The 26,948-nt window shown below is 39.2% G+C and overlaps 2 protein-coding genes across 3 annotated transcripts in view; one reads left to right on the plus strand and one right to left on the minus strand.

The window, feature by feature from the left end:
- Positions 1-17,720, minus strand: part of CARNMT1 (carnosine N-methyltransferase 1) — a 50,213-nt gene extending 32,493 nt beyond the window's left edge. For both annotated transcript variants that reach the window (XM_081236238.1, XM_081236237.1), the window contains exons 1-3: positions 17,152-17,720; positions 8,989-9,184; positions 7,981-8,144 (exon numbers count right to left, since the gene is read on the minus strand). In XM_081236238.1, the coding sequence (XP_081092364.1) occupies positions 7,981-8,144; positions 8,989-9,184; positions 17,152-17,636 (845 nt within the window). In that variant the 5' untranslated portion in view covers positions 17,637-17,720. The remainder of the gene's footprint in view (positions 1-7,980; positions 8,145-8,988; positions 9,185-17,151) is intronic.
- A 706-nt stretch (positions 17,721-18,426) lies between these two features.
- On the plus strand, positions 18,427-19,283 carry LOC308618425 (ribosomal protein eL22-like). The gene is given in 2 exon segments (XM_081236239.1): positions 18,427-18,663; positions 18,665-19,283. Coding segments are annotated over 2 exon segments (366 nt in total). The 5' UTR covers positions 18,427-18,472; the 3' UTR covers positions 18,840-19,283.
- The last annotated feature ends 7,665 nt before the right edge of the window (positions 19,284-26,948 follow it).

Below are 26,948 nucleotides of genomic sequence, written 5' to 3' on the forward strand. Positions count from 1 at the left end.
AATAATGAGACTAGATTATAACTCTAATAGTTGTAGAATATTTAAGGTAAGACTATCGATAAAAATTAACAAAAAAACTTGTAACATTTATTAAAGTAAAGGTAGGCTTTAAGAAGAGAAGAGAAAAAAAAAAGGAAAAAAAAAAAAGAAGAGAAGAAAATTAATAGAACAAAGGAAAAAAACATGATCATTTCATCTGACACAGAAAAGGTATTTGACAAAAGGCAACATTCTTTCATGACAAAAACTCTCAGGACAATAGGAATACAGGGAAAATTCCTCAATATAAAAAAGGGTATTTATGAAAAACCCAGAGCTAACATCGTAATCAATGGTGAAAGACTGAAATCTTTCCCTCTAAGACCAGAATACTATATATGGATGCCCCCTTTCACCACTGCTATGTATTGTTATGTACTTCCAGAGCTATTTAAATGTGAAAGGAAGAGGTAAAAACTATATTCACAGATGAGATGCTCCTATATGTAGAAAAACACAAAGAATCCAGAAGAAAGCTACTAGAGCTAATAAACAAATTAAGCAAAGTTGCAGAGTACAAGATGAACACATTAAAAAGTTAGTTGTTTCTATACATCAGCAATGAACAATCAGAAAAGGAAATTAAGAAAACAATTCCATTTACAATAGCATCTAAAAGAATTTAAAACTTAGGAATAAATCTAAACAAGGAGGTGTTACATTGAAACTTGTACACTGAAAACTAAAAAACAAAGCTTAATGATATTAAAGAACACCTAAATAAATGGAAAGACATCCTGTATTCATGGATAGGAAGATTTAACATTATTAAGATATCAACACACCAAAAACAATCTACCTATTCAACACACTCCCTAACAATATTCCAATAGCCTCTTTCACAGAAATGGAAAAACTGACTCTGAAATTCATATGGAATTGCAAGGAGCCCCAAATAGCCAAAACAATCTTGAAAAAGAACAAAATGTACAAATCACACTTCCTGACTTCAAAAATTGCAAAGCTACAGAAATTTAAATAGTATGGTACTGGCAAAGGGCAGACACATAGACCAATGGAATAGAATAGAGAGTCCAGAAATAAACCATCACATATGGTCAATTGATTTTCAAGGACAGTGCCAAGACAATTCAATGGGGGGGAAAGACAGTCTTTTTAACAAATGGTGCTGGGAAAACTGGATATTCACATGTAAAAGAATGAAGTCAGACCCTTACCTGATACCATATGCAAAAATTAACTCAAAATGGACCAAAGACCTAAGCTTAAGAACTAAAATTATAAAACTCTTAGAAGAGAAGATTGGGGAAAATCTTCATGACACTGGACTTGGCAATGATTTAATGGATATGGTATGAAAAGCACAGGTAACAAAAGAAAAAAACTGATAAACTGGATTTCAAATTATAAAATTTTGTACATCAAAAGACACTATCAAGAAAGTAAAAACAGCCTACAGAACGGGAGAAAATATTTGCAAATCATGTATTTAACAATGGATTAACACATGCAAAAAAAGAAAAAGACTCAAATCTTATCACACAATCTTATCTATGAAAATCATCTTCAATCCAGACATAATAAAGTATAAAAATGCATTAACAAAGCCTATGGACAATAAAAATGTAAATTAAAAGCTTGTCAAGTGAGTACTATATATGTCAAGCATTTGAAATCTGAAATCTGAAGTATCTGTAGTTGAATATTTGAAATCTGCCTAGCTTTGAAGCCTAAGAATAAACTTCTTTCTAGAAAAAACATGTCACTAAAAAACTTCTTTCTAAATCGTATCTGCAGAGCATACACAAAAAGGCAGTGAATTATTACCGACTCTACATCTGAATCTTGTGCATTAAATATCTGGACATGCAGAAATAAGCAGTCGTCTTTTTTTTTCTTTTTTAAGTCTGACAACATGGCTGAAATAATGATAAATTCAATTGTGGGGCGTCCAAAGTTACTCGCTTACTGAGATATTTCTGGGTCTCACACCCACAACACTATACACTTGACTGAAGAAATATTTATAGAATTGAACATCAGTAGTGTCATGACTTCATCAACAATGGAATAAAAATTATGAAAGTTTTAAGTGATTAAAAAAAATCAAAAGTATACAACGAATCTATTATCCCTTCAACTGTGTGTTCAGAACATAATTACAGCACAGCATGCCAAAAAACTACTGGTCACAAGCAGAAATACATTGGATAATTTTCATACTTACTAAGCTAAAGACAATCTACATGGCACACAGACATAAAAGTATTCAAACAAGGTGGATCGGCATCCATTACATGTTAAAGGCTCACTAAATAAAACAGATATTTTAAAGTCTTTCAATGGGCTTATCAACAGACTGGCATAATAAAGAATCAGTGAAGTTCAAGTAAAGTCAATAGAAATTATCCAAACTAAAATATTAAACGAGTTAACAGGGAGGGGCAATGTAGAAAAAGAGCCACCTGAAACCTGAGAGACAATAGCAAACAGTTTAATATATATGTAACTGACATCCCTAAGAGAAAGAAATAGAGAAAAAGGTAGGAGAAACATGTGAAGAGATAAGAGTAAAGAATTATTGATTCGGTGATATATATCTACTCAAACCCCCAAAAGCAAAGCCAACCTCAAGTGGGAGAAACACAAAGAAAACCACATCTAGTCACACAGCTGACAAAGGTGGGGAATGGGGTGAAGAGAAGGGCGAGTAACTGTTTAATGGGTATGGGATTTATTCTGGGTTGATGAAAATGTTTTAGAAGTATACAGAGATGATGGATGCACAATACTGTGAATGTACTTAATGCCACTGAATTGTTTCCTTTAACATGGTTACTCTTGGGGCTTCCCTAGTGGCGCAGTGGTTAAGGATCTGCCTGCCAATGCAGGGGACACGGGTTTGAGCCCTGGTCCGGGAAGATCCCACACGCCACGGAGCAACTAAGCCTGTGCGCCACAACTACTGAGCCTGTGCTCTAGAGCCCAAGAGCCACAACTACTGAAGGCCTCATGCCACAACTACTGAGCCCCCACACCTAGAACCTGTGCTCTGCAACAAGAGAAGCCACTGCAATGAGAAGCCTGTACACCGCAAGGAAGAGTGGCCCCTGCTCACCGCAACTAGAGAAAGCCTGCACGCAACAAAGACCCAACGCAGCCAAAAATAAATAAATTAAATAAATAAGTTAAAAATAAATAAATAAATAAAACTAAGCCAAGATACAATTTCCCATCTATTAGATTGGCAAAAGTTCAAAAGCTTAATAATACAATATATTTGGCAAGGCTGTGAGTAAACAGGCACATTCATATATTGCTGGTAGAAGGCAAAACAATACAACCCTTATAGTGATACGTGGCAATAATTGTGGCAGACAGACTCTAAAGTGGACCCCACCTCCTGGTGTTCACGCCTTTTTATAATTCCTTCCTTTGAGTGTGCCCCGGACCTATGACTTGCTTCTAACCAACAGATGTCACTCTTGTGATTGTGTTACATTAGAAAAGACTCCACTGAGTCTTCTATAATGAAACAGAGCCTGCTGGCTCCAGAGACTTTCCTTGCTGGCTTGATGAAGTTAAGTAGCTATTTGTGAAAGCCCACAAGACAAGGGACTCTGAGAGGTCTCCAGGAGCTAAGGTAGGCTTCTAGCCCTTAGTCAACTAGAGCCAGGGCCTACAACCACAATGAAACAAATTCTGCCAACAACCTGAGTGAGCTTGGAAGTCAATGCTTCTACAGCCAAGCCTCTAGATGAGAACACAGCCCAGCAGACATCTTGATTACAGCCTTATAAGATCCTATACAGAGAACTCAGTGAAGCCATGTGCAGACTTTTGACCCAAGGAAACTATGAAATAATAAATATGTGTTGTTTTAAGCAGTTAAATTTATGGTATTTTGTTGCACAGCAACCAATATACATTTACCTTTCAGATGCAGCAATCCCACATCTAAGAATTTACACTAAAGATACATCTCCAAAAATACAAAAATATACGTGCACAAGGTTATTAACTGTAGCATTATAATTGCAAGATACTGTCAGCTACTTTACTTAAATAACCAAATATAAGAGACTGGTTGAAGTATTCTGAAACTGTTTAAAAGAAAAAAAAAGATTGAGTAAGATTTCCATGAACTGATACAGAGCTAATCGAGGATTAAGTGGAAAAAGGAAAGTGCAAAATAAAATATATAGTATTCTCCCTTTTGTGTATGAAAAAGGGGGTACTTAAAAAGAAAAAAATACTTATCTTCTTACTTCCATAAAAAAAGACCAGGGGCTTCCCCGGTGGCGCAGTGGTTGAGAGTCTGCCTGCCAATGCAGGGGACATGGGTTCGAGCCCTGGTCCGGGAAGATCCCACACGTTGCCGAGCAACTAAGCCTGTGCACCACAACTACTGAGCCTGTGCTCCAGAGCCCATGAGCCACAACTACTGAGCCTGCGTGCCACAACTACTGAAGCCCGCGTGCCTAGAGCCCATGCTCTGCAACAAGAGGAGCCACCACAGTGAGAACCCCGCGCACCGCAACCAAGAATAGTTGCTCACAGCAACTAGAGAAAGCCCACGCAAAGCAATGAAGACCCAATGCAGCCAAAAATAAAATAAATTTATAAATAAATAAATGTTATTTAAAAAACCAGAAAAACACAAGAAGGATACATGAGAAATTAATAATATTGATAACCTACATGGCAGAGTGAGGGTGAGATGGAGTATGGAAAAAACAAGGGAAGGAATGACATTTTTTCTGAATATCACTTTTTTGTATAGTTTTGTTGAGATGATTAGTCCACAAATCAAAAAAATAAAAAATCAACAAGAATGGGGTAGGGGGCAGGGACACACAACCCTAAAACTGAAAGAAAGCAGAAACAAATAAACCTAAGTATACTGAATTTCACATAAAAAATATAACCACGGTGAGATTGCGAAGGCTGAAGGGGAGCTAATTTGAGTAAACTGTGAAGAATATTTTTATTAAAAACCCTTAATTTAGGGGGAAAAATAATTAATTGCTAGCAAATCCTGAACTTTTTGGGTAGTTCTGTTTTTCCTACAGTATGGAGGTAGCAATTCTGAAACAATTTTGTGTGTACTGTAGGACTGACTGAATGAGCAAATATACTGATGTTGTCCGAAGCCAGGGTTTTCACTGTGGAAAAAGACAGACAGATTTAAAGAATGGGGGAAGCCAAGGGAGGAACCCAATGGGGTTGGAATAGAATTGAAGATATCAGTATGAACTCATTATTTCTTGTGTTTGGTGTGTGTGTGTGTTCTGTCCACTGAAAGGCCCATAAGCAATGACATCTTAGGAAGAGTGAACATGCCTAGTGCCAGATCTTGGTTTCAACCCACCATTCCACATTAAAGGAACCAGGTCCTTGGAAAAACACTCAATTTCAGGACTGAAGTAGTGAAGATACAAGATGGGACTGAAATATCTTACGTCAGAAAGTAAGGAAGTGCTCAAAAAAATGACTGAGGCATGCCATGGCAAAAGGCCATAGGCACCAACTGACTGAACTCCTGCTGGCCAAACCTGAGAAGATTTGAAAAAGAAAAAAAACAAAAAACAAAAAACGGTAATGGATTATAACCGATTGAATAAAATAGGAACCATGAGTCTTTCCTGTAATAGATAGTTAGAGCAGAATGCTGACTGATAATTGTAGTTAGAAAATCACCATTCCACAACCATCATAGCACAGATTAGTTCATGTAATTCAATGGATGACTATTCTAGGAGGCAGAAGGTTTGAGAAGGAGCAGGATATTAATTGCATGGTGTCAAAGTGTCTCCTCAGAAATTGCTTATTGGTTGCCAGAAGAGAAACAGTAGACTTCCCTGGTGGCTCAGTGGTTGAGAATCGCCTGCCAATACAGGGGACACAAGTTTGAGCCCTGGTCCGGGAAGATCCCACATGCCACGGAGCAACTAAGCCTGTGCGCCACAACTACTGAGCCTGCGCTCTAGAGCCCATGAGCCACAACTACTGAAGCCTGTGTGCCTAGAGCCCATGCTCTGCAACGAGAGAAGCCACCGCAATGAGAAGCCCGCACACCACAACGAAGAGTAGCCCCCGCTCGCCGCAACTAGAGAAAGCCCGTGCTCAGCAACGAAGACCCAAGGCGGTGAAATAATTAATTAATTTTTTTTTTTAAAAGAAGAGAAACAGTAACTAAACAGTGGGCAAACCAAATAACATCTTGATTAGAATCATCAATGATGGGCTAACAGACTTTGCATGTCTCTGAAGGTGATATCCTGAAAAGGATACAACATCAATTACCTATTATTTTGAGAGGACATATAACCTAGATCTAATCATGAAGAAACATCAGACAATGTCAAACTGAGGAAGAGTCTATAAAATAACTTACTTGTATTCTTCAAAAATGTTAATGTCATGAAAGTCAAAAAAAGGCCTAGGAACTGTTCCAGATTAAAGACATTAGAATTAAACATAACACAATATCCTGGATTGGATCCTAGACTGTACAGAAAAATAAGTCTCATAAAGGACATTATTAGGATAATTTATGAAACTTAAATATAGACCATTGATTAGAAAGCAGTAATCAAGTTTAAATTTCCTCAATCTGGTAACTGCACTGTATGCTTATGTAAGAGAGTATCATTATTCTTAAGAAAAAAAACCTCAAGTATTAAGCAGTGAAAAAGCATGATATATGGAAACTGATCTCTCAAATAGTTTAAATAATAATCGTGTATATGTACGGCTATAGACTAACACATAAAGGGGGGAAGGAGGAAGGAAGGGAAATAGGAAAGGAAATAAAAAAGCAAATGTACAATGCTAAGAATTGGTGAATTTAGGTAAAAAAAAATATGGGAGCTCTTTGTACAATTCATACAATTTATCTGTAATTTTCAAGTTATTTCAAAATAAAAAGTTTTCAAACAAGAGAGGGAGAGAAGGGACACACACATATGTACGGAAATTTCTGGATGGATACATCCAAACTTAAAGATGTCAATCAATGAGGAGGGGAAGAAGATGAGGAAAAGGAGCATCTCTCTCTACAATGATCCTTTTAAACAATAGACTGAACTCCATCCAGTGGTTCTCTTTAAATATATAGCCTGTAAGTCAGGTTCCTAACCTGGGATCCATGGACCAAAGAGGTCTACAGACAGAATTCACTGTACCTATAAGAGGGTGGAAAAAAATTACATTTTCATTTCATTAACCTTTAACTGATTATTTTTTTGTCAATTATGAATGTAGACAAAAACAATAGTAGTTTTAGGAGTACCTGTAACTGTATCACCAATAGAAATCATATATATTTTCACTTCACATTAGCTGTTGAGATTCTCAAAATAACATATACCGTTCAGTTATTTTCAAAGTAACACTTCCTGCAAGACTTTTATTTAATGTGATACATGATAAAAAGCAGGTTACATAACATTTGCTTTTTAAGTATTTTCATAAGTATATTTCAAAATAACTGGTTTCTTTGTAATCCTATGTATGTTATTCACTTATGTTATTATGAAAAAGAAAATTATGAGCTTCAGACTGCTCAAGGTTTTCATGGCATAAAAAAGTTAAGAATCTCTTCTCTGAGCTATAGATCCCTCACTTGTTTACAAATATGCCATAATGAGGAAAATTAAAATAGTTTGCAGCTTTTTGCTCTGCTATAAAGCAAATTATAAAAAAAATGTCGCTGATAATGAACATTCAATCTAATCTTCTCATAATGTAATTTCTAGATAGAGTAACTTCCCATAGTGCTAGAGCAATAATTATTCAAAACACTAACTGCAATCTCACAAAGTACCCAAGAACAAATATAACAGCATACACCCACACATGAAAAAATACAGGCACACAGCAACTTGTAAAAATGAATCAACACTGTGAAATGTCTCTTAGAGAAACTCAGTGCTTACGTATCTTAAAGAAACTGGTTAAAAACAAGATACTATTTACCATCTCTCTTTTGGAAAATTTTTTAAAATTTCTTTAATGATTGGCTGGTAGCAGGCATCCCTTTCTGCTTTCCCAGTTTCACTCCAGTCTCTCACAAACTGTTTCAATGTGGATTTTAACTTATCCATGTCAAATGTAGATGCTGGCATAATCTTTCCATTCTCCTGTTTAAAAAACAGAAATCAATTAGTTTCTCAAAAAGTAATCAATCTTGAATATGATTAAATAAACATGCTACTAAGGGGCTTTATAGATGGTTTAGAGGGTAAGTCACTAGCCTTTCAACTCGACCTGGGTTCAAGTGCAGCTTGAGATTCTAAATGAAAAGAGTTTGGTGGTCTCATTTCTACCCTCAATACAGTATGGTCCATTAATCATGACACCACCATATAATTAAGCAGTCTTTACTCAGGAGAGGACCAGAACTGAGCTGCTATGGACACCAAACATTCTCTCCATCTAAGAGAGGAAAGAAAGTCCCTCCAGGTCATTGATGGGGCAGCATGGAAAGGCTCACACTGGAGTGGCCCAACTGTATCTATCCTGTGGATACAAAAACAGGACTTCAGTTTCTATTACTTCCTGTCCCTTGACATTTATAAGTGAAAATAATCTTTTAGAGTAAAAGATCAACATCAATAGATGCAAGATTCTGAAGATAATGTTTAGCAAGGGAAATTAATTTCACACAGCTAGGAAAGTTGTTGATAAAAATGTAAGTCACTAACTCCATATGCCACAATAGGCGGAACACTATGTGAAAAGTGTATCAAAATGCCCACAATTTTCTTAGTACTTTTAGGGGAAAAAAAATCAGTGAACAAATCCAGTTTCTGGAATACTGTTCTATTAAGCCTAATAAAATGACTGGACATACAAGTGAAAACATTCTCTAAGTAGAGCCAATGACTCTTTCATTTCATAAAAATGAAATCCAGGAAGATACAGATCTCAAAATATAGAAGTCAAACGCTAAAATAAAAACAAATAGAACAAACTTGCACATACATCTTCTCCATATTCTTTATTTTCAAACATATGTATGCAATCATTCACAATGGTGAGTAGTATTTCTTGATTATGATCAACGCATTTCCGGATCTTGTCCAAGTGAAGAAGAAACTGCGGAAGTAGTTTCTGCTGATTAGCTGGGAGTGATCGAAATTGTCTTTCCGTTCGGTGCACTCGCTCATGCATACTGGTGCTAAAACATAAAAGGTGTTGTTTAAATTGGCAAAGAATTCTCACCAGAAGCCAATCTTATTTTAAGTTTGTCTTCCTGTGCAATTATTTCCTTATAATGTTGGAGACTGTCCAGCCATTTTCAATCTTTCGGTTTCTTAAAGGATATCGATTTACGAAGTTTTGTATATTTTCATCTTATTACAAACTCTCTAAGCAACCAAACAAAAGACAAATAGTTAAAACACCTGCACCAATTAGAAGGGAGAAAAAAGGAAACGTAAAGAAGATTAATGCACATGTTTATTTTTATGATTTCAATTTCCAAAATTAAAATTTTCAGCAAAACAGCTTTGATTTTAGAAATTTTAGATTTCTCCATCAAGTAGCAGAATGCTGCTCTGAAATTACTTTAGAATATATACAAAATGTGTTTTGAAATTATTAAGAGCCAACCAAGTTGAATTTTTTTAAATATTGTAAAAGATCTTATATACTACAAAAGTAGTAAACAAATGAAAAACTGAAATTCTATAGCTTTTTGCATGACGATATTCACACTTTGTATTCCAAAAGTTTCCAGATAACTCTAAAGGTCATTTTGAGGACTTTTTTTCAAAATAAAACCTAAAAAGAACACCTTTTTTTTTTTTTGAGGTACGTGGGCCTCTCACTGTTGTGGCCTCTCCCGTTGCGGAGCACAGGCTCAGGACGCGCAGGCTCAGCGGCCATGGCTCACGGGCCCAGCCGCTCTGCGGCATGTGGGATCTTCCCCGACCGGGGCACAAACCCGTATCCCCTGCATCGGCAGGCGTACTCTCAACCACTGCGCCACCAGGGAAGCCCAAGAACACCATTTTTTAAAGTTAAATATTATACTCAAAATGAAATGTCATTTTACATCTATCAGATGGGCAAAATTTTAAAGCCTGACTATATGAAATATTGGTAAAAGTGCGGAAGATTTAGAATATTTATATACTGATTGATGGTGGGTGCATAAATTAGTACAACCACTTCAGAAAATTTAGCATTACCTAGTAAAGCTTAATATGCAGACTCCCTATGACCAAGCAATCATACACCTAGACACATACTCAAGAAACTCTTGCAAATGGGCACATGACACATGAATAAGTCTCATCACAGCACTGTAATAAATAACAAGCAAAAAATCTGGAAACAACCCAAAAAGTCTATCACCAGTAGACTGAACGAAGAAAATACAGTATAGTTATACACAGAATACAGTTACACACAATACATAAATAAATACATACATAAATTTACATAAATAAATAAATACAGCTACACACAATAATATGGATAAAACTCAGAAACAAAACATTTGTTGACAAAAGCAAGTTGCAGAAAAATACATAATGTACAATTCCATCTTATATAAAAATAAGCAATATATTGTAGGGACTAAACATATGTAGAGAAACTACAAGGAAAGTAAGGAAACGAAAATGCAGGAAAATGATGTCCTATGATGGGAAAAGGATAAGATAATGTTCTTTTTGTAAACTGGGTGGTAGGTGTTCACTACATCATTCTTTACATTTTACATATACAAATAAACAAATACATAAGTGCATATGCTTCTTTTAAATGTCCTTTAGCATTTACTCAATATTAAATGGAAATGAAAAATATTCTTTTTCATTTGGTTGCCTAAGTCTATTTATCCAAATAATTCTGTCATTTTATCATATGTCAAATTACTGTATAATTTCTGAACAGTCAAATTTAAAGAGGTTCTGAAGAAACTTGACAAAACTGAAGCAAAAACCTGGTCACATTTTTAGAAGATTGTGTGTGGTGGTATTCTGGGGGTGGCTAGGGATAATGTGAAACCAAGTAGGCAGTGGCTGCACTAATGTTTGCTTTTTTTCCCCCCTGGAGACAGTACAACAGTGAGCTCTGGAGTGTAACAGATCCAGATTGAAACCCAGGTTGTGCTACCTATTCGCTATGTGACCCTTGGCAAGTTACTTCCTTTCCCTGTGGCTCAACTGTTTCATATACCAAAACAAGGAAATACATAACAATGATGATGATGATGACAGAAGCTATGATTTATTGAGATTTAATAAATGTCAGGCACTAAATCAAGTCACTTAAAATGAATTATTCTGAAAAATCTCCATAAAACCCCACGAGGTAGACACCATTATACTCCTCTGCCTACTTAATGGATTTCATTGAAAGTGTAACAAAATAAAGCACACAACACACTTAGCCCAGTGCCTAAATCATAGTCAATGCTCAAATATAGGAGGTATATCTAATTTATATAACTAATGTGTACACAGTGAAAGTATGAAAAATGAAGAAAAGTAAAAGTATTCAGGAGGAAAAAAGTTCCTAATAATTCCTGTTCTAGAGGCAACCACTTCTAACTTTCTGGCATATTTCTCTGTTTTATTGTTGTTAAGACAAAGTCATCTAACACCTTTCTAGTCAAAATGCGGTACAGACCACAGCAGATCACTTGGAAGTGGTTAGGAATGGAGAATCTCTGGCGCCATGCAAGACCTACTGAAATGTAGTCTGCCTTTTAACAAGATCACCAAATGCTTCACATGCACATTAAAGTTTTAGAAACACTTGTAATTCTTCATCCTTATCGAAAGAATTTTCCCAGGTCAGAAAAAAAGTTCTCAAATGACTATATGACAAATGACTATAAGGGCTGCTCATCATCATCCCATCTTAGGCAACCAAAATTTACTTAGCTATTTCCCAAACATTGGGCATCTAGATACTTTCACTTGTCTATACAGTGAAATTTTGTGTTCAAAATCTGTCTACATTTTAGAAAAAAAGAAAAAAAATACCACAAATTCCCAAAAGAATTACCAGATCAGAAAGATAAGTATTTTTAAAGCTCTTGATACAAACTGATTTTCAGAAAGATTTTACCAATTTACATTCCTATCAGTAGAGTATGACACTAACTACTTAAAGTGGGCAAACAGCAGAGTTGCAACAGTTTACAATTTACTGTCAACAGGTTAAATAGTCTCACAGTAATCCTTTCCTAGAATTCCTGGGCACTGGATACCCCACCAACTCCCTCTCACCACGCCTCAAAACTCAGCATTTCCAAACTGAACTAAGCACACGTCCCACCAAAAAAACTTGCACATCTTCCTATACGGCTGATGTTGATGAATGGTACACCACACATCCACTCAAGTCAGAAATTAATGAGTCAGCCTAAAATGCCTCTTCTCATAGCACACACAATCAAGCAGCCTGAAACCCTTTTGATTCTACTTCATAAAACTATCTACATATTCTCCCTCCTCCAATGCTTTACCTCGGGCCCTCACTATGTCTCCCAAAGATAAACTGAGAGGCCTGCTACCTAAATATGCTTTCCCCAACCTAACCCCCTCCCACCTCCAATCAGATAAATTCTTCTAAAATACAAAACTCATCTTTGTCACTATTTAAACTCCATATTTCAGCATATGTAAAAAGCAATCAATAAATGTTTATGCTCCCTCGGCACCACTTCTGGTTCTCCTTGGAGACTACTTATTTCCATAAGTGCAGGGGAGTTGAGTAAGTTATGGATTGGTCAGAAAAGCCAATCCATATAAAAGTTCTGTTAATTCCATATAAAAGTGATGTAATGGGGCTTCCCTGGTGGCGCAGTGGTTAAGGAGTCCGCTGGCCAGTGCAGGGGACACGGGTTTGATCCCTGGTCCGGTAAGATCCCACATGCCGCGAAGCAATTAAGACCGTGTGCCACAACTACTGAGCCTGCGCTCTAGAGCCTGCGAGACACAACTACTGAGCCGGCGTGCAACCACTGAAGCCCTCGCACCTAGAGCCCATGCTCTGCAATAAGAGAAGCCACCGCAATGAGAAGCCTGTGCATCGCAATGAAGGGTAGCCCTCGCTCACCGCACCCAGAGAAAGACGGCACGCAGCAAGGAAGACCCAATGAAGCCAAAAACAACAACAAAAAACCAAACCAAAACAAAAAACAACAAAGAAAGTGATGTAACTACACAGAGCAGGATGAGATGCAGCATATCCCTTAACCCTCTGTTACTTAATGGTATGCAAAGCTGTCCATAACACACATCTACATACTCTCTTGAAATAAGTGAGGTCTTATCAAAGTTGAAAAGAGTCCAATCCTTACTATACTATTAAAACTGGGGCTAATTTCACTATTCTGTAAATGCTTACATTATCAATGTGTTTTAAGACAGTGGTGGGCAAGTTATGACCTCCTGGCTACTTGTCTGTTTTTGTGAAGAGTTCTAGTGGAACACAGCTGTACTCATTCCTTCGCATACTGCCTGTGGTTGCTTTCACAGAAGCATACAGTTGAACAGTTTTAACAGAGACCACCTAGCTCTCAGAGCTTGAAATGTTCATTGCCTGGCTCTTTAAAGAAAGTTTGCCAACCTTGATTTAAAGGAATGTTTTACAACCTTCAGACTCTCCTTGGTTCTGAACTCAGTCAGCATGAAGAGGCTACATCCTTGGGCACCTAAGAGGAGAACAGAGTCAGCAGCCATATTTCCTCAAGGGTATCCCTACCTTCAGCTCTCTCTAGAAGGCTGATCTCAGCAGTGACCCCAACTCTGACTCAAAGTGGGTCCAGTGCTGGATCTAGCCAAGGGCTAAGGTCATAGACCCATTCCTCTGCACCTGTTGAACTATTCTAGAATTCCAAACACGGAAGCATACCTTTTCAGAGGAGAGTCTGTCTCAATCCATTTAAAATATTTATTAAATGCCCAAGGTTAAAACTGTCTTACTAGTACCACTGCTTACTAATGCAGGGTAAATTTTTAGGTAATGACTTTGGATTTCAGGCCAGACTCTACCACAATTTGGTTGTATAACCCTAGGCAAGGTGCCCACCTCTTTATATCCCCTCACCTGTAAAAATGAGCTCTACATCTCAGTTTTTAAGATCTCACCTAACTGCTATTTCTAAAAGTAGGACATTTCTGAAGACGTTTGATATTTCAAATGTAGTATTTCCTCTGTGAGTAGGTATCTCCATTCATAACAAGAGCAGTATTTTAAGGCTAACGTTTTTTGCTATTCAGTACAATGCTATAATCATTTTTACCTCAGTCAGAATATGTCATCTAAGCAAAATCTGCAGAAAGTACAGAACTGGAAGCCACTGGAAAGAGAAATTTTGTTTTGAATTTTGAATTTTATTTTTTTTTACAGCACGTTCTTATTAGTTATCCATTTTATACATGTTAATGTATACATGTCATCCCAATCTCCCAATTCATCCCCCCACCACCACTCCCCACTGCTGCTTTCCCCCCTTGGTGTCCATACGTTTGTTCTCTGCATCTGTGTCTCTATTTCTGCCCTGCAAACCGGTTCATCTGTACCATTTTTCTAGGTTCCACATATATGCGTTAATATATGATATTTGTTTTTCTCTTGGAAAGAGAAAATATTAATCAAAAGATATTTCTTGCCTTATGACCTTTATCTAAATCTCCTATATATTGACAAAAAGGCAGTGAGTAGTAAAACCAAACTGTCTGAAATTTGGAAGTATCTGCTAAAGGTCTAGAATAGAATTGTCCATAAGAACTTACTACAATGATGGAAAGGCTTACATCTGCACTGTCCAGTACAGCAGACAATAGCCACATGTGGCTACTGAGCACCTGAAATGTAGCTAGTGAGACTGAGGAAAGGAATTTTTAATTTTATTAAATTTTAAGTAATTTAAGCTTAAATGCAGCCAGATGTGATTAGTGGCTATGGTATTGGACAGTACAGGTCTAGAAGATTATAAAATGTTGGAATGTAATAATCCAGTGTTTTCTGCTACACAATCCTTCCCATACCCCTAAACATATTTTTAATTGTATACTATTTTCAGTACAAGGATTTCAATTTTTTCATTAAGAGAGTACATGCAAATAAAAAGGATTGTTGTTAAAAATGAAATTTTCCTCAGTCCCACACTGAACTTGTAAAGAAGAGGGAGGAGAGTATAGGAAATTGTATCACAACCACCAGAACATGCACACAGTGCCCTTTTCTATATTGCCACACTTAGGTCCTAGTTTCAGGTCAAAACCCCCTGCCCTCCCCCACAAAAAGGCCCAGCTGATACCCAATCATAAATATCAATTCTAAATTAGTCCCAATATATTAGAACTGCGTACAAACACACATTTTAACTGAGTCCACAATAGTCCCAAGACATTTCCCAGTATTCTTTCTACATTTTTCAACAGCAAAATATACCAGACTTCTCTGCAGCTAACACTCCTGGCTATCTAACGTCAGCTTCTTCCCCTCGCTGTATGGTTCTTCCAGACACAATACTTGTAACAAGTTCAATGCTCCAGTTGTCTGCCTTCCTTACTCCGCTGATACTAAATCAAATCCCCATGTTACTAATTCCCTTTTGAGCTCCATAAGTAATGCAATCCATGCCTCCTATACCCGAGTTTAATTAGTAAATTATTTCATCAAAATCTCTCAACTTCAAAAATTCATGTCACAAATTTAATCAGAGTCTAAAGTAACTTTAAGCTTTCATTAAGCAAGTTTTAAAATTCAGAATAGTAACAAACTAGTTTAACCATCAGTCACAAATTGACAAACTATTTGGGAATGACAAATGTACTTCTTTGCTACTACTTGTCTTATTTGTTAAAAATAGAGCTCCAACAACATGGCAAGCACTGGCAACATAAAAACAAATAAGGCTCAGTCCTGCCCTTGAGAAGGTCAGTCAAGCAATATTTTAAAATTTGCGGGCTTCCCTGGTGGCGCAGTGGTTGAGAGTCCGCCTGCCAATGCAGGAGACACGGGTTCGTGCCCCGGTCCGGGAAGATCCCACATGCCGTGGAGCGGCTGGGCCCGTGAGCCATGGCCGCTGAGCCTGTGCTCCGCAATGGGAGAGGCCACAACAGTGAGAGGCCCGCATACCGCAAAAAAAAAAAAAAAAAAAAATTGCATAAAGCACAGCAGGAGCCCATCTAAGGGAACAGTTTTACTTCGGTAGGAGGTCACATCTATCTGATTCCAACTGCAGACTCAGAACATCGCCGTCGGTGTACTCATCTCTCACACGAATAAAAGTGCTTTCTTTACCTGAAAATCCAATTGTTTTAAGTCCCTTTCAGATCTTGGAATTATAATTTTGTGACTAAGCTACTTTACGATTTATCTACAAGAAAAATGAAAGTTAGGAAGTTTAAAAGTCCTACCACTGTGCCCAACCCACAGTGAGAATTCGATAAATATTTGCAGGAAAAAAAATCATAAAAGCGGCTCCTACAGTGCTTTCCGTCATTTCCCCCTTAAAAACCCGCAAATTTTAGAACATCCGGACCATCTCCGACCTTAATTTCACCCACCAGTTAAAGGCACTGAGCAGCATCATTCACTAGCTCAGCACAAAAGTGCTGTGCTTTCGCAGCGCCAAGGGCGGGGTGGGGGGGTGAGGGGCGGAAATCTTAATGCTGCACTCACAAGAACTGACAACAGTTTGAGAAAAAACATCCTACGGCATCCCACGTGTAGGTGAACTTGGGCTCTCTGTCTGTTCAGTTTGCAGGACAGCGACAATACATACAAATCATGCCCAGCACTGGACGATTTTACTGCCACCATCTTCTATCTGAAATTCTTACAGCACTTTTCCGGTCACCCTCACCGGCCTCAAAGCCAAACCTTTAACGAGGGATGAAAGGCAAGAGGGCTAATCTGATCCAGAGATCAGAAGACAAGAGGCTGAGCAACAGACGGCGCGGCAGACACGCGGGAGTGCAGGGCCGGGAGGGGCTAAGGTGGTGCGAGATGACTCGGGGGCGCGGAGGTCATCTCAGGCGGCCCGGTTCCGACGCCCCGGAGGCGTGGCGACCGGAGGGCGAGCGCGGCGTGCGCCACGGTGCGGACGGGTCAGCCGCAAGCATCGGGCGCGCCGACGGGCTGAGCAGGGGTCCGCCACGGGCTCCTTACCCGTAGTAGCGGAAGGCATTAATGATCTTCCAGAAGTGCTCGCGCTCGAGCCTCTCCTCCTCTTCCTCTGTGCTGCGCGTGGCCGCCGCCGCCGAAACCGCCGCGGCGGAGCCCAAACGCCCGGCAGAGAACTGCACTTCCACCTCCTCGCTCCCGCCGCCTCCTCCGCGGCTCCCGCCGCCTCCCCCGCAGCCCTCGGGCAGCTGAGAGACTGGCGGCGGAGGGCGCCGCCGTCGCTGCATCGCCGCCGCGGCCCTCGGCCTGGCTCGCCTGCGTCTCGCCGCGACTGAAAGCGTGGTGGCGGCTGCTCGGCCCTCCTCTAGACGGCGCCCGCCGTGGACATGCCCCCAGCTCGCGGCGCGCCCCGCCCCCGCCGCCCTCAGGCCTCCATCAGCGCCGGGATCCGCCAGGTCTTCCGAGCACCCGGAACGACCGCGCTTGCGCATTCGAGAGTACGACGAAGGGCCGCAGCCACCTGCGCTCATTTGCTGCCGGCCTTTGGCGACGGCGCGCTGATGTCACGACAACGCGTGAAGTAGGCGGGGGCAAGGGCCAGATGGGTGGGGCGAAGGAGGAGATTCCTGGCAGGTTGGGGATGGCACCTGCGAGCCGCCGCGTGGTTCGGGCTTGAGAGCCGGTGAGTGCTGGGTGGTGGAACAGGCCACTGAACTAAGGCTAACACATTAGCAAAGGAGAAATGCAGAAAAAAAGTTCAGCTTTGATGAATTTAATCGGAACTTTTATTTCAGAAAGTCTAGAAGGAAGGTCTTGCATTCGCCCTAAGTTGTTTTAATGAATTTCTTAAGTGAATTTCTATTTTTAATTGCATAAATGTAGAGGGACACTGTCATCTTTTCAGTGTTTAGGGGCCAGCAAAAGCCTTAACCCAAGCCCTGGACTGGTCATGGCAGCAGATAGGGAAACATTCAGGAACCTAACTCTGGCTAGTACTCGCACTTTGAAAGACCACCAAAGCGCAAAGGAGCCGTAACGCGGTGCAGCACTAACATCAAACGGTGGCCCATAGCAATGTCAGACTTAACCACTAACTCTCATTTACCTGCGTTCATTTTCCGCCCCATTTCTCTCTGGGCTCGTGGATAAAACCGCTGCCCTACCTGCATTTGATGTTATTCTTAGAAAATAACTCGTTTCACTCAATTTAATCTACCATCCAGCAAACTAGTCTTTCAAAATAATGGTAAAAGAAGATTGTTTTATTCAGGAGAATTAAACTTGCTCAGGGACCACGGATTCTATTAAAAAGATAAAATCATATTGAAAATGAAGTGGCTCTCTGATCGCGCGGCGGGCCTTCAGGATGGCGCCGAAGAAAGACAAGAAGCCTAAGAAGTCAACCTGGAAGTTTAATTTGGACCTTACTCATCCAGAAGAAGATGGAATTTTTGATTCTGGAAATTTTGAACAGTTTCTACGGGAGAAGGTTAAAGTGAATGGAAAAACTGGAAATCTTGGGAATGTTGTTCACATTGAACGCTTCATGAATAAAATCAGTTGTTTCTGAGAAACAGTTCTCTAAAAGGTATTTGAAATACCTTACCAAGAAGTACCTTAAAAAGAACAGTCTTCGTGATTGGCTTCGTGTGGTTGCATCTGACAAGGAGATTTACGAACTTCGTTACTTCCAGATTAGTCAAGATGAAGATGGATCCGAGTCTGAGGACTAGATGAAGCCATCCCTTGTAGGGCTTTGCTTGCTAATAAAACAAATGAAGTATACAAGAGAGACATCTTGAAATGGACCTTTAGTTTATCAGTGAATAAAAAACATTACTCTGGGGCTTCCCTGGTGGCACAGTGGTTAAGCATCCACCTGCCAATGCAGGGGACACAGGTTCGAGCCCTAGTCCAGGAAGATCCCACATACCGCGGAGCAACTAAGCCCGTGTGCCACAACTACTGAGGCTGCGCTCTAGAGCCCGCAACCCACAGCTACTGAGCCCGTGTGCCACAACTACTGAAACCCGCGCACCTAGAGCCCGTGCTCCACAACAGGAGAAGCCACCACAATGAGAAGCCCGCGCACCGCAAGGAAGAGCGGCCCCCACTCGCTTGCTGCAACTAGAGAAAGCCCACGCACAGCAACAAAGACCCAACACAGCCAAAAATAAATAAATAAATAAATTTATTTTAAAAACAAAAAAACATTACTCTGTATGTTAAGCATTCATCTCTTATTTAAGTGTATGCTGTTTATATGGTGCTGGCTTTCCTTTAATACTTTTTTTTTAAATTTTTATCGGAGTATAGTTGATTTACAATGTTGTGTTAGTTCCGAGTGTATAGCAAAGTGAATCAGTTATACACATATGCACTCCTTTTTTTTTAAGATTCTTTTCCCATATAGGCCATTACAGAATGTTGAGTAGAGTTCCTTCCCTGTGCTATAGAGCAGGTTCTTATTAGTTATCTATTTTATATGTAGTAGTGTGTACATGTCAGTCCCAGTCTCCCAATTTATCCCTCCCCCCCGTATCCCCTGGTAACCATAAGTTTGTTTTCTACATTGTGACTCTACTTCTGTTTTGTAAATAAGTTCATTTGTACTCCCTTGTTTTTTAAAAAATACTTTCTGTAAGCAGTATTTAAATAGCCTATAGTTAGTGGAATTTCTTTCAGGATTTCTAAAATGTACTGCTTTTACAAATGTCCTTGAGTTAAAGTATATAGTGAAAAAATGAAGCACAATTTTGGGTATAACTTTATATAATAAAATATTTAAATTCTCAAAAAAATGAAGTGGCTTCATTTTCATAATTTAAATTAATAATTGAAATAAAGGCAATGCTAAAAAAAAAGTACTGTGGTTATTCTGTGTTAATGTTACATTTTAATACAATGTTTTTATAAAGTGTAAAGTTATTTATTTTTTGAATAGTAATGCAGTAATACATGGTTCAAAATTCAAAAGGAAAATGCAAAGGGTTACAAATGTAAAGTTTCTTTACCCTGTCCCTAACCGCCAATATCCCTGTCCCAGACACAATATATCAATTCCCTGCCTATTCTTCCAACTTTTCTATCCAGTACCTTTTTTCTTAGAGTCTGGTGTTTGGAAGTTATGGATAAATTCTCATAATATTAACTGTTACCAATGCTGTTTTCATATGCACACACAAATTATACATGTCATAATTTGTGACATATATCATGCTAACATTTAATATTTTATATTTTAATTGTTTTTCCCTATTGTATCACCTTATTTGTTCCTTACCTCAACTCTGTGAAGTAAGTCTTGTTATATTCCTTTAAGAAATGAAGACAGACTCAGCAAAATTGTCTTACCGGGGACACATAAATAGCAGAGCTAAAGTACATTTATTCACTCATTCTTTCCAGCAAATGTGTTGGTTGCCTCCTATGTCTCTTGCACTGAGCTAAAGGCAGCTAGAAGCTAGTGGAAACATGGACTTCTCATTTTCACTTTGCCAGTTAGTAAGTGTGACCTGTTTTAAAAAGTTATTTGAGGTGTCGACTGTATTGTTTCTAAAATGGATGTAATATTACCCTTCCTACAGGGCCATTGGGAGAAATAAATGAGATAAAGAGAAAGAAACGCCTAGTATATCAGCTTAATAAATGTTTTCTCTTCAGAATACATTTTTGACCTTGTTTTAAAACACTTTTCTTAAGACTTCCTCTTCCTAACTTCTTTGCAATGAGTTTCTCCTATAGAAATCTTCCCAAATAATAGATCCCTTTGGGCTGAAAGTTTGGGAATGTTTTCATCCCAAGGTCAATTAACCTCCAAGAATTAATAACCAAAACATACTAAGCATCCCTTAGTTTTCCCAGTCCTACCAACAAAGTTACGCCTTCATTATTCTCAAGGTTGTTTCATAATGAATAAATGTTTATAAATAAAGGCTTAGAAATCAGCAGGCCTATTCACCTGTTAATCATAAGTATATTTCTATTCGCCTCATGTTCCCCAAGTGGATATCTCACTGGAAGTTGGCACTTAAATATTATGTTGGTTTACCTTTTAACCAGTTGCTTTCCCTACTATACTCTTAAGTTCTTTGAGGGCGAGATGCATATATTGATCTGCTTTGCTCAAGACCATATCCCCAACATCCAGCACAGTGTCTGGCATGTGAAGATTTTCTAAAACCAGTTTATGGATTGAGTACAAGAACTTACAAGTGCCAGGCACTGTGCTAAACACTACATACATCATTGCCTTTAACTTAGTACTTAAAATAGTATCGTCATTCCTGGTTTGTTTTTTTTTAACAGATGAAACCACTGTAATTTAAAGACTTTAAGTAATGCTATCAAAGCATACAGCTCCTACATGGTAAAGCCCAGATTTGAAAGCAAGTGGACAAAGCCCAAAATACTATTAACTACTGGATCTGCTGCCTCTACTGAAGTTGATCTTGTTTATTCTTACATCAGTTTCATGAAGTCCTTTTACTTCTGGAAACCTTGCAAATAATTGTTATTTACAGCATTTGACCTTCTAGGTGGGCGAGAAATTTACTTATTTACATATTTACTTATGAAAAGCAAAAATTTACATATTTACTTATGAAAAGCAAGACACTAGATTGCTCAAGAAATATGTTTATGGAGATAAACTATTTCTTACTCTTTATGTTTAAATATCTTGTTTTTATATCAACAAAGATTCAAATTGCTATTGATCTAAGCTCCTCATGGAAAAAGGGGACAGCAGCTAGGGACTTCCTCAGCTTAATATCAGGGTCCCCTTATAATCATCATCATTCTGGGGTTTACAGTTTTTCTTCTTGGAACCCCTCTATTAAGGCTACTCTTTATGAGTAATGTCTGTGACTGAGAACTAGCTAGTTTTGCCTTTGTATTCTTTGTTCTAATACCTGGATTTAGGCTAAGAGTACCATAATTTGTCTTTAAATAACGACCATACTCTCCACTGTGGAACTAAAGATATGACTCCTGTAATGATCTCTTTTTCCCTTTAGAGAATCTTTATATTCTTAATCACAGGAGCCACTTCCAGTTGCAATCTTTGTGTACATATTATTTTAATGCTCTCAATAGTTATTCTCAAACTTGGGAAAATAAGTCATAGATTATTTACCATACTGCTAGGAGTCACTACTTCTTTCCAGAAGCACTAAAGTAGCCCTGCAAATAAGTTTTCCCATCCTCTAAGCTCTAAATCATTTTTTTGTTGCTGTTGGGAAACATTTCAAGTTAAAAGAATAATTTGAACTGACATTATTCCATGCTTCCCTGTCCAGAAATCCAGGGCCAACCGACCCTACTGGCATACCCGTGCATGTTTAGGGTACCGGTCAAGCAAATGTACACCCACCAAAAATTTAAGAAGAGTAACATATCTATTACTTCCCCCCGCCCCCAAAAAAGTGTCAGAGTAGTCATTGTGGAGGAAAACCAAAATTTGTACTTCCTTACACTTATTTTACAGATTATTTTGTTGCTGGTGGTTTAAATTACCTATGGTGGTGAAGATGGGAGTACCGCAATATTTTCAGGCAAAAGGCCTACAAAAGTCATCTAAAAGACCTGCTAGTACCAAGAATTTGTGCTTTGTCTGAGCACCTCCTACAAGTAAGAAAGACACTTTCTACTTCCTTCTTCTCTGCAGAGGCAGTCTCTAAGATCTTGTCCTGGTTTCTGTCTGCCCCTGGCACCTATCTGCCCCTTACGTTTTCTGAAATTATCAGTATTAATAAGGCATGATATTGGGCTAATCTGTGTGAATTAGCAGTCACTATTGTACCTCATCCTGACTCCTGGCTCTCCCTTTAAAAATCCTATCAGTCACTTGGAGGTTTCCCATCTATCTAACCTTTAATGAGCTATAGCTGTGGTCTACATTTGCTGCTCAAAGGTGTGGACCCTATTCCAGCACCATGGACAAATCCTGGGAGCTTCTTAGAAGTGTAGTATTTCAGGCCTCACCTACTAAATTTGCATTTAAACAATACCCCCAGGTGTTTGATAGGTACGTTAAAATTTGAAAAGCACTGCTTTAGAAACAACACAGAACATATACATATGAATCCCTTTACTGATGATAGATACATGTCTCATAGTATCTTTCTCTCTGAGAGCCTATATTAGGTAGACTGCTCTCAGTGATAGGAACAGAACACCCAACTAAAACTAGCTTAAATAATAAGGACATTTACTATCTAAAAAAACATGAAGTTCCAAGCTACATCAGCTCCAGATTATCAACCCAGTCCTTTCCATCCTTGGGCTCTGCTATTTTCAGCATGCTAGCTTAATCCCTCACAATCGTAAGATGGCTGCCACAGTTCAAGGCATCACACCCAGATACAACAAAGTCAGCAAAGAAAGCTTGTTTCCTCCTATATGTGTCTCTTTTCTTCAGTAGGAACACTTTTCCTGGAAGCCACCCAGCAGACTTCCCATAGTGCTTCACATACCCATTTCTAAACTAACAGTAGACAAAAGATATAGAATTACCTGGACAGGCTTAGACTAATTAATATCATCTCTTCATAATCCTGAAATACAATCAGAATTTCTTTTTTTTTTTTTTTTTTTTTTGCGGTACGTGGGCCTCTCACTGTTGTGGCCTCTCCCGTTGTGGAGCACAGGCTCCGGATGCACAGGCTCAGCGGCCATGGCTCACGGGCCCAGCAGCTCCGCGGCATGTGGGATATCCCCGGACCGGGGCGCAAACCCGTGTCCCCTGCATCGGCAGGCGGACCCTCAACCACTGTGCCACCAGGGAAGCCCATAATCAGAATTTTTATTTTGGCCTAAACCTATCAGGCCTCTCTTATCAAGAAGAAAACTAAACACTCTAAGCTAGGTGGGGATGGGGGGAGTTTGCTGCTAGGAAGGCAAATAACAGTACCTTTATCTTCACGTTTAAACAGAAAAAAGAAATAAAGTAGGAGTGACAGAAATCCTCTCAAAGAACAAATCCTCTCTGATTTAATATATACCCACACTATAAGCATAACTAACTTAATATGTATGTATAATTAAGGTTTGGCTTTAGTTTCTTTTATTGTACTCTATGCTCTATGCCAAATGAATCCTGGTATGTACTTTACTTGCTAATAAATAGGTTAACATAAAAATTATTTGGGGCAGGGCTTGGCCAAGGTCAAGAATCTGGTCTATTGCAACACTTCCTAACTTATCTGCTAGCCTCCAGTTTTCCCTCACATATGTGAGTGCCCCAGGTATATGAGAGACTTCAATGGATTATTTTCTCAATAAATAGTTTTCTTTTCCAAAAGTGAATCGAGTAGGGACTTCCCTCGTGGTCCAGTGGTTAAGAATCCGCCTTCCAATTCAGGGGACGCAGGTTCAATCCCTGGTTGGAGAACTAAGATCCCACATGCTGCAGGGCAACTAAACCTGTGCACCACAACTACTGAGTACACAAGCCACAACTAGAGAGCCCACGTGCCACAACTACATAGCCCACACACTCTGGAGCCCGCGCGCCGCAAGGAAAGATCCCGCATGCCGCAACTAAGACCTGATGCAACCAAAAATAAGTAAATAAATATATATATATATATTTTAAAGTGAATTGATTATGTTGCTCTTCTGATTCAAATCCCGCAGTGACATTCCACTGCCTATTGAATAAAGTCTAAGTTCTTTAACATAACATATAACATATAACATCCTTCCCAGTGGGCCACAGGTAATCTTTCCAGTTATGTCCTATAAGTCCCCACCCATCCCCTCACCTTATCACCCACAAAGAATAACTCCTTCCCCTATGATCTCAGAGCTCTCCTTCCTCTGTTACTGAGTGCCTCACACTCCTTTGTAATTAGTTGCTAAAATATCTGGTTCCCCAGCAGAATATGAGCTCATTTATCTTCTTCACTTTGCATGACTGAATTTTCTAATTTTTCTACAAACTTTTATACCAAAAGTTTTATATCAGCATTTTACTAAAAGTGTGCCTTAATAAAAAATATGTTGTAAACAAGCTTGTAATATTTTGGATGGACATAAAAAATCTTGGTGGGAGGAGGCATCAGGCTGCAGAAGGAAGTATCTGTGGTGGATGTGATGTCCATGTTCAGATTTAATGTCTTTTCAGAGAGAGAGAAAAAAAAAAGCCTTTTTACCTTCAGCCAAAGGCAGAATAAGAGTATGATGTCATATGGCAGAAAACTGAAGTTCTAAAGATAGAAGAATTTCTTTTGCAGAATTAGAACCATCCAATAGATGAAGATGAAGAAATAAAAACTTAGAAGCTGGAATCATGGCTAGGGAAGTGGCAGAATTCCATTATCTTAATAAAATCTCCAGAAAAATCAGTGTTTTTTGGTGGGAGGTAATGTTTCTTTCCCGCTCTTGACCTGTCCATCTATGAAAAGGGAGTTCAGTCGAGCAATACCCCTTGACTTTCTCTACTCCTCTGCCTGGGGAAGGTGGGGTGTCTCATCTGGTTGGAACGTTTGGGAGGAATAAACTGGGCGTGCTCAACCCAGCTCCGGGCCGTATTTATTTTGCCCCTCTTGGGAGTAAACTTGCTTATAGTAAGCACAATTTCTTCTCTGTTACTCATGCCATAAAATCCTTCCCAGCTGGAAAAGTTGTCCTGGTCCAATACTGCTATGACTATATGAGTAAGTCTAATTCCGAATGGAGTTAGGAGGCCCATTTGACTCTCGTGTAAAGATATATTCTCCAAGGTAGGCTTTATCAGTAAAAGAGGGGATATTTGGACTACCATCTGCCTCTGCTTTGTCTTATTGCTTAATTGTTCTGAATCCAGGTGGGAAAGAGGGGAGTGCAGTAACTATATTTTCTTATTTTCTGTATTCTTTTTTTTTTTTAAGTTTTATTATGGAAAATTTCTAACATGTATAAAGTACTGAGAATAGCAATGAGGACTACCATACAGCTTCAACAGTCATCACTCATGGCCAATCTTGTTTCCTTTGTACCTCCCACTCTCCATTATTCTGAAGCAAATTCTAGATATCGCATTATTTCGCCCCTAAACATGTAGGCACGCACCTCTAAAACAAAAGAATGGGGACCAAGACATTTGGTGTCTGTGCCTAGCTCAGTGGGTGGCAGTCCTCTGTGTCTTCATTTCTGCAATTTGTAAAATACAATTTATAGGTGGCTGCAATGAAATTTTTTGTTTTTTAAGTAACCACAATCAAAAAGGACGGCTAAATCCTCCCAAGTCTCCAGGAGGGAAGCTCACCCCATAAATCCAGGCTGGCAAAGCCCAAGGCACCACTCAGGAACAATTCCCTTCAAGGTGGGGATCCCAGGCACTGCCCATGGTCCCTGGCCATCTAGGGTGCAGTGGGTCCTCATCCTCCCCTTATTTTCCATATTCTTGATGCTCTGCCACCTGGGCCTCACTGACTGGGGAGAGACTGCTCCTCTCAGGGCTAGATAATTGTCCAATAGCTAACAAATCCCCTGAACCTTTCATATACAAACTGACCAATCCAGAACCCACATCCGTCCTTCAACCACCTTCTTTATCAAACTCTCACACACCAAGTCAATATTCCCCTGCCCTAATCAACCCAGCACCAGGTACTAGATAACTGGAGACAGTCCCTACATCCCAGAGCCTGCTGAAATTATTCAGACTAGCCAATCCTAAACATGCTTACTCTGCCTTGCCTTTACTGTGGAAACCACAATAAACGCTTTTGCCCACGCTTTCCCCTTGACCACCCCCATCTCCTGATTGATCCTGGTGCTTCCCTGTATGGCCCTATGTGGTGAAGCATGCCCCTCTCCTTGAAGATGGTAAGTAAAAACTATCTTGTCAATGGCAT

The sequence above is a fragment of the Mesoplodon bidens genome (genome assembly GCF_964165515.1).
Source record: "Mesoplodon bidens genome assembly, chromosome: 6".
In the NCBI taxonomy this organism is placed as follows: domain Eukaryota; kingdom Metazoa; phylum Chordata; class Mammalia; order Artiodactyla; family Ziphiidae; genus Mesoplodon; species Mesoplodon bidens.